Source organism: Chlamydotis macqueenii, chromosome 19 (genome assembly GCF_036417535.1).
Source record: "Chlamydotis macqueenii isolate bChlMac1 chromosome 19, bChlMac1.mat, whole genome shotgun sequence".
In the NCBI taxonomy this organism is placed as follows: domain Eukaryota; kingdom Metazoa; phylum Chordata; class Aves; order Otidiformes; family Otididae; genus Chlamydotis; species Chlamydotis macqueenii.
The window spans coordinates 7,684,652-7,691,726 of record NC_141574.1 but is presented as its reverse complement, the minus strand read 5'-3'; the positions used below and the strand labels follow the sequence as shown (position 1 = coordinate 7,691,726).

Genomic DNA, 7,075 nt, shown 5'->3' with positions numbered 1-7,075 from the left:
GCAGGAGCCAACTCTGGTCCCATCCCGGGCAGCGTGCCTGAGACCTGCCAAACTCATTGCACCTGAGACTGCTAGGGCAGAGAGGTTGGGGCTCAGGGAGATGGGGCACACAGAGTGTCCGGGCTCAGAGAGGGGCCTCGCAGCTGCGGGATTCCTCCCAGGTCACCGTCTGCCTCCGGGATGACTCAGGGGGGGATTAGTGGGATTTGTCCGAGCGGGAACATCGCAGCCGCGGGCCCAGCCTCGGCCATGTAGGGCTGGTCCTGCCTGCAGGCACGGGGGTACGGGGGGCATGGGGCCAGCTGGGGCCAAAAGGCATTGGGACCATAACCCCCCTGCTCCATGTCCAGCCCCACAGCGTGGCTGCAGCCCCTGAGCTGAACCCCAACCTGCCCGCCCGTCGCAAAGGGGTGAAAGGAAGGGGACGTGCTGGGGGGGCTGGGGGTCCACTCTGCTGGGGATTGGGGTGTTTCCCGGCCAGAGCTTCTGCCCTTGCAGCCCTTGTTTGCCCCTGGGCTCCCCTGGCACCCAGAGTGGGGGGTGCTGGTTCTCCAGGGATGTAGAGACCCAGGGTGGTGACCCCAGGGTGTCGAGACCCAAAATGTTCAGATCTGGGATGGTGAGACTCAGATTTTTGGAGATGGTGAGACCCAGGGTGCTCAGAGCTGGGATTTTAGAGACCTGGAATGTAGGAGACCCAGGATGCTGAGAGCCGGGATGTGGGAGAGCCAGAATTTTGGAGCCCAGGCATCTTGGAGACCCAGGATGTCAGACACACGGGATGCAGGAGACCTGGGGTGTTGTGACCCGCGATGCAGGACTCTTGAGGTGTTGAGACCCAGAATTTTGGAGACTTGGGATGTCAGAGACCCAGAATGTGGAAAACTGGGATGCTGAGCCTGGGTTGTTGGAGACTTGGGATGTAGAAACCTGGCATGTGAAGACCTGAGATTTTGGAGACCCCGGGATGTAAAGACCTGGGATGCTGGCAGCTGGGATGTGGAGAGCTGAGATGTTGGAGACCTGGGCTGTGGGATAGCCAGGACAGGGAGATGTGGGATAGCCAGGACAGGGAGATGTGGGATAACCAGGACAGGGAGATGTGGGATGTGGGGCTCTGTGATGTTGACTACAGGCTGTTAAGCAGGGCTTGGTGGCCCTCCCACTGGCCACGCTGGCCCCAGGCAGCCCCATCCCGGAACCGGGAGCCGATGCCCATGGTGTGGTTCCCATCTGGGTCTGCCAGGGGGTCTGGGGGCACAGACACAGGGCGTGGGGACAGGTTTCTTTCACCACTTTTTTATTCCGGCTGATTCTATCGGTTCCTTCACATTTATTCAAGGCACTCAGTGATCGGGCAAGTACAAAATAAAGAATAAAAAGGGGGCAGCGAGCGGGGACGGCGGGGTGAGGACGCAGCTGGTGCGAGGGGATGTCAGCGGCTTCTCCTCTTCCTCGCTGCCACCTACTTCTTGGCCGGCTCCTTGGCTTGGCTCTCGACAGTGACAGGGATGGTGATTTCGGCGGACTGGATGGCCGGCTTGGGCAGGGGGGCTTCCACCGTCAGCATGCCGTCGGGGGAGAGCGAGGACCGCACGGCCGTGGCTTCGACGCCGGGGGGGAGGCTGCAAGGGGATAGACGGGGGGGTGTCAGGGCTGCGGCACCCACCACCCTGCAGCCCAGCGGGTGCGATGCTGTGACTGCTGGTGGATGCTCAGCCTCAAGTTGCTGCCTCCCAGTTTGGGCAAGCGGCATTCCCAGTTTGGCCAGTGGGCACTGGAGGGGACGGGTGGGTGGGCAGGGGGGCTGCCATCTCCCCTTCTCCATGGTACTTACGTGTATTTTCGGGTGAAGCACCTGGAGATGAAGCCGTGTTCATCCTGCTTCTCCTCGTGTTTGCCTAGAAGGAAAAAAATCCCGGGATGGTTGGAAGGGCCTGGCTGGGCAGTGAACTGGGGTGCAGCCTCCCCTGCTCCAACCGGGAAACCCCGGCATTGCCTGACGCTGGGAAGGGCCTGATCCTGCCCATCCTGCTTTTCCTTGCCTTAATGTCGTTTTGGCCGCCTGACCCAGTGGGGCTGGAGACCAAGCGCCCACACCTCCCTGGGGCTGCACCCCCGGAATCCCACCAGCTGCAGAATTGCCCCCACCCTGTGTGGACGCCCCTCGCCCCGTCCCAGGATGCGTGGGGCTGGACGCTGCTGGCAGCCCCGCGCCAGGCGCATGGCACGCTGCTGGCCCCGTGCCGCGGGGCCTGGGCTTCATCACCGCGTCCCTGGCTGAGCCACCCAGGGTGCTGCTGGGTGGGGGGTGGATGTGGAGGGGTGGGGTACGGGGGTCGTGACACCCTGCCATCCCCTCGCAGTTCAGGGTGTCCCTCCCTATGTCTCTGTCACACCCCCGGACCCCTCCACCGCTCACAGCCTGGGGGTCCTGGCTGGGACGGCGGCGAGGGGTCAAGATGTGGGGCTGGTGGGGTCTCTGCATGCTGTGCAACACCTGCAGCGCGGGTGCACCCCGAAACTGAGCTCGTAATGTCAGGCCTTCCTCTTTGGTTGATTTTCCCCTTCCCTTTTTCTCTCCTCCCCTCCCTTCTCTCTCCTTCTTTTCCTTCCCTCTCTTCCCATCGCTTTTCCCACTCTGCTTTACCTTCCCACCCCTTTTTCCCCACTGGTGAGCCCACGGACCCCCCCATTCTCATCCCCAACACCCACCGGTTATCTCCACGATGTTATCCTTGGTCTTGACCACCAGCTCCTCGGGCGCGAAGTGGTTGACGTCCAAGGTGACCTTCCAGCTGTCGGCGGTTTGGCGGATCTCGGAGATGCCGCTACTGAGCTGGCGGCTCAGCGCCTGCCCGTATGGCGAACCGGGGGCCGGCAGCAACGCGCTTTCCCGGGGCAGCAAACGGAAATATCCCGGCCAAGCACTGCCGCTCGGCCACTTGTACCAATCCTCGGGGATGTGGGGCATCCCAAAGGACTGGTCGAAGAGGCGGCTGCCATGGTACCAGTCGCGGAAGGGGTCCCAGCTGGGGCTGCGCAGGAAGGTGAAGGGGACGCGGCGTTCGGCCATGGTTGCGTGGAGCTGCTGGGGGTGCGGTCGCTGGACGCTTATGAAGAGGCCCGGCGGTTATTTTTAGCCAGGCGGCTCAGCTGGCTATTAATGGAAATTGCAGCAGGGCCCAGGGAAGGGACGAGAAACTTTCCGGGGGTCGGGATGGCCGCACGCAGCCGCAACTGGGTGGGCGGCACGAGGATGGGGCTGGCAGCCCCCCCGGCGTCTCCCCCCGCCAAGGAAATGTCTGCCTGCCTCTCGCCGCGGGAGGTTTGGCTGGTTGGGAGTGATGAATGGCCCTTGGAGCTGTTCCCGGCCTCACCCCGCCTGCCTGCGCTTCTTGCCCGGAAAACCATTCCAGGGACGTGCAGCGGCGTGGGGAGGGGGCTGGGGCTGGGCCAGCACCTCGGGGCTGCGATGAGTCAGTGCAGGAGCCCGTGCGCGGCCCCGTGACCGCTACGTCACCCGCCAGAAGCTTCTGGAGCCCCCCAGCCCCTTCCAGCACCTCTGCGGCCCCAGGGCTTGACATTGCGGTGGAGACCCCCCCAGCACCAAGTTGGGGTGAGGCTGCTCCGGCCCCTGGGGGTCCCTGGGACTGTGGGGCTGGTGAGGGTCATGGGAGCCAGTGGGACCAGTTGGGGCTGGTGGGGGCTTACAGGACCCAGTGGGAGCCAGTGGGGGTAATGGAGGCTGATGGGACCTTGTGGGGTTCAGGGGAGCTGATGGGTTTGGGGGGCTGGAGGGGACAGCATCTGCTCAGGCTGGGGGAGGGTGGCTCCATCCCTTAGTGCTTTGCCCCCCACGTCCAAACACGGCTCCCAGTTACACCCTCCTGGCACCCGGGAAGGGATTCCAGCCTCCAACCCCCACCCCCATCCCAGGGAAGGGCTGTTCTCCCAGCCCACGGGACCCCATCGCCTTTGCCTCATCCCCCCCTGCCTTCCAGCCTCCTGCACTGGAACCGGCCAGTTTTTTTGGGGGGATCACATTCCACCGCGGTGAAATGTCCCTCCCGGGGCTGAGCTCTGGCTGCTTTGCTCTGAAAAAGCGTGTTGAGAAACAGGTGGTAGCTGAGACCTGACACACTCAGTGCAGAGGTGTGTCACCCAGGGAGCCCTCCCCATGGAGTGCACGGCGTAGATGGGGACCCAGGGAGGTGGGGAAGGGGATGCTGCAGCAGAGGGTTTGGGGGTGTCCCCCTGCCCACGGCTGCGGTGGGTGCCAGCCCCCTGCCAAACCTCTTTGTCTGGGGCAGAGCCCAGCCTTGTCGCTGAAATGGGTGGGGGGGAAAGGGCTGAGGGCAGATGAGCCGTGTGGGGCTGGAGCCGTGTGGGGCTGGAGCCGCGGGGCCGCATCCTGCGGGGACTGGGGGAGGAGGGCGGGGGCAAGGCGCTGCAGGGACTGCGGAGGTGCGGGGATGGGAGGGGTGCGGGGAAATGGGAGGGAAGCGGGGAGGGAGGGGAGAGATGTGGGCGGGGATGCAAGGAGGGATGCAGGGAAATGGGAGGGGTGCGGAGAGGAATGGGAAATACAGGGAGGAAGGGAGGGATGCGAGAGGGAGGGATGCAGGGAGGGAGGGAGGAATGCAGGGAGGGAGGGATGCGGGAGGGATGGGAGGGATGCAGAGAGGGAGGAAGGGATGCGGGAGGGATGGGAGGGATGCAGAGAGGGAGGAAGGGATGCGGGAGGGATGGGAGGGATGCGGGAGGGATGGGAGGGATGCAGGAGGGATGACAGGGATGGGAGGGCTGCAGACAAATGGGAAGGATGCAGGGAAGGATGCGAGGAGCCAGGAGGGCTGCAGGGAGGCGGGAAGGATGCAAGGGGCGTCCTCTGCCCCAGCAGCGGGGTGTTCCCAGAGGGTTTTCCCCCCCACCCCGTAGCAGGATGCTCCAGGATCACACAACTGGTGCCCAGCGCTGCTCCGCACGCAGCCAGAGGCCGACACACCGGGGAAGAACAAGCCATGGGGGGCTGGAGGTGGAGGGCAAGGGGGGAGAGCAGGATGGGTCCGCAGGGAGCTGGGCAAGACCAAGCCTGCGCGGAGGGAAGGGGTTAACCCCACCGCGCCGCTCCCCTCGTGAAGAAACCGCTCGGTGCCCGGCAGAGTAATTTACAATATATACTGTATATTTTATTATAATTGAACCAGCTCACTGAATCTACAGCTGTACTCACAACCCAGGAGAAAGAAAAAAAAAAAAAAAAAAAAAGAAGAAGAGAGAGAGAGCGCACGCGCAAGAGGAAAATACTGAAGTATTTCTACAGAGTATTTGTTCCAGTTAGCTCCCTCCGCGGCAGGAGACAGAGACTGTAAAAGAGGAAGACTGGAAATTTTCCCTGATGTGCTGGCTTCTCCGCGCCGGCGCTGCAGTCGGCTCTCAGGCTTTCGGGAGCCGCAGGGCTGGGGGCTGTGGCCGCTGGCAAAAGAACCCCTCGCCGGCGGCCTGAATTCAGATATTTTCAGGGACACCCCCCCCCCGCACCCCCTCATCTCTCCCTAGCAGGGTTTCGGGGTCCCACAGCCAGTCCCTGTGGGGGGACGGGGAGGACAGGGGCTGCGGCAGCAGCGGTGGGAGAGGGGTGGGATGGTTTTTTGGGAGCACGTGGTTCAGGGGTTCGTAGGGATTATGGGGTCACTTGTGCCCTTCACCGCCCCAGGCTCGGGGGGAGCAGGACCCCTCGCTACCCAGGGGCTGGCAGCCGGCACAGCCCAGCTCCTGGAGATGTTTCTCCAAGGGCCGGTGAATCCTCAGCCCTCGGCTGAGCCTGGTTCCTCCGAGTCCCGGCTTTGGGAGACGGTGACCCCGGAGCACCCCTCCGCTCGCATCCCTGCCTTCCCGGGACCCCCGGTTCATCAGGCCGCCGGCTAACGAGGCCGTCGCTTTACCAGCCGAGCTGGAGTCCCAAAGGATCGTCCCCCCTCCCGGATCCCGGCTGGCTGGAAACCAGTGTCAAGCGGGACCGCCAAAGCCCGGCTTTTCATCCGGGGGCAGCGGGTTAATCCGGGCAGCTGCTCTCCCACCCAGGGAGGCTCAACCCCATGGTCCTGCTCCAGCCGGCCGGAAAACGCGGGGCCCGTCAGGATTAAACACCATCAACCCCCGCGGGGCCAGGTCCGGGGAGAGGATTTTTTTTTTTTTTTTTTTTGAAAATCAGCAAAGTCCTGCAAAAGCGGGGCTACCGGCAAAGCCCGGGACCCTCCTGTCTCTCTCTTTCTGTAATTAAGTTTAAAAAGCCGCCGCTGGGCTCCAGAGCAGGAGGTGGCCGGGGGCTGCCAGCCCAAAGGTGGGGGTACGATATGGGGTACGACATGTCGAAGCCGGAGGATGGCTGGACGTAACCCCGGGGGTGGAAAATCCCCAGCCCAGCCCTCGTGTCCGCAGCTCCCTCCTCCTGGGGGTGACGGCTCGGTCCTCCCCCAAAAATTGGGTGAGACGAACGGGTGCCAGGACCCCGAGCTGGGACGGGCAGCGTTAACCCGAGGGAGCGGCCGCCCCCGGACCTCCCCACTCGGGAACAGACTCGCGAGTGCTACCGGCTTTTGTTCGGCCACGGCTCGGTGTGTGCTTGGGTCTGGGGGGGACCCCAAAACGGTTTGCAGTGCCCCTGTCCCCTGGGACACCGTGGGGACATGGTGACTCCTCTGCCGGGGGAAATTCGGGGCTGGACTCCGGCTGGCATCGCGCCCTCCAGCCCAGGCTGGGCTGAAGAAGCCCCCTCCTGCCCCCCCCCCCCTCCCCCCGCGAAGAAGATGCTTGTGCTAAAGAAGTAAAACCAACCGAAAAAAGCACGGGGGGGCTCCCGGGGGTCCCCAGCCCGCTCGCTCCAAGGTCTCTGCTGATCAATTTGTTCCCTCGCTCCGTGCTGGCCCACCCCATCCCGCCCCACCCCGGCGCTCGCAGAAATAAGAAGATATCCTCCCCCTACCCCATCCCGACCCCCAAAACACCCCCAGTGGGGGGGGGATCGCCCTCTCCCAGGGCGATGCAAGGACCCACTTGAGTTTTTTTGCCC

At 63.7% G+C, this 7,075-nt stretch overlaps 1 protein-coding gene and 1 long non-coding RNA gene across 2 annotated transcripts; one reads left to right on the top strand and one right to left on the bottom strand.

Moving 5' to 3' along the window:
* Positions 1 to 1,283: 1,283 nt before the first annotated feature.
* HSPB1 (heat shock protein family B (small) member 1) lies at positions 1,284 to 3,280 on the bottom strand. Its single transcript, XM_086763046.1, has 3 exons — positions 2,716 to 3,280; positions 1,838 to 1,901; positions 1,284 to 1,625 (listed from the first exon to the last, which is right to left on the bottom strand). Exons 1-3 carry the CDS (start codon positions 3,074 to 3,076, stop codon positions 1,466 to 1,468), a joined length of 585 nt encoding a protein of 194 aa, XP_086619172.1. The 5' UTR covers positions 3,077 to 3,280; the 3' UTR covers positions 1,284 to 1,465.
* Positions 3,281 to 4,010: 730 nt separating this feature from the next.
* LOC147598364 (uncharacterized) lies at positions 4,011 to 5,219 on the top strand. Its single transcript, XR_015260657.1, has 2 exons — positions 4,011 to 4,155; positions 4,942 to 5,219. It is a non-coding gene; the product is annotated as an uncharacterized LOC147598364 (long non-coding RNA).
* Positions 5,220 to 7,075: the final 1,856 nt, after the last annotated feature.

Excerpts from the sequence above, each read along its gene's own strand:
- HSPB1 (XM_086763046.1), bottom strand. The coding sequence starts at position 3,076 with ATGGCCGAACGCCGCGTCCCCTTCACCTTCCTGCGCAGCCCCAGCTGG. Across the intron at positions 1,902-2,715 it reads TAACATCGTGGAGATAACCG|GCAAACACGAGGAGAAGCAG; the intron begins GTGGGTGTTGGG and ends TTTTCCTTCTAG. Across the intron at positions 1,626-1,837 it reads TGCTTCACCCGAAAATACAC|CCTCCCCCCCGGCGTCGAAG; the intron begins GTAAGTACCATG and ends ATCCCCTTGCAG.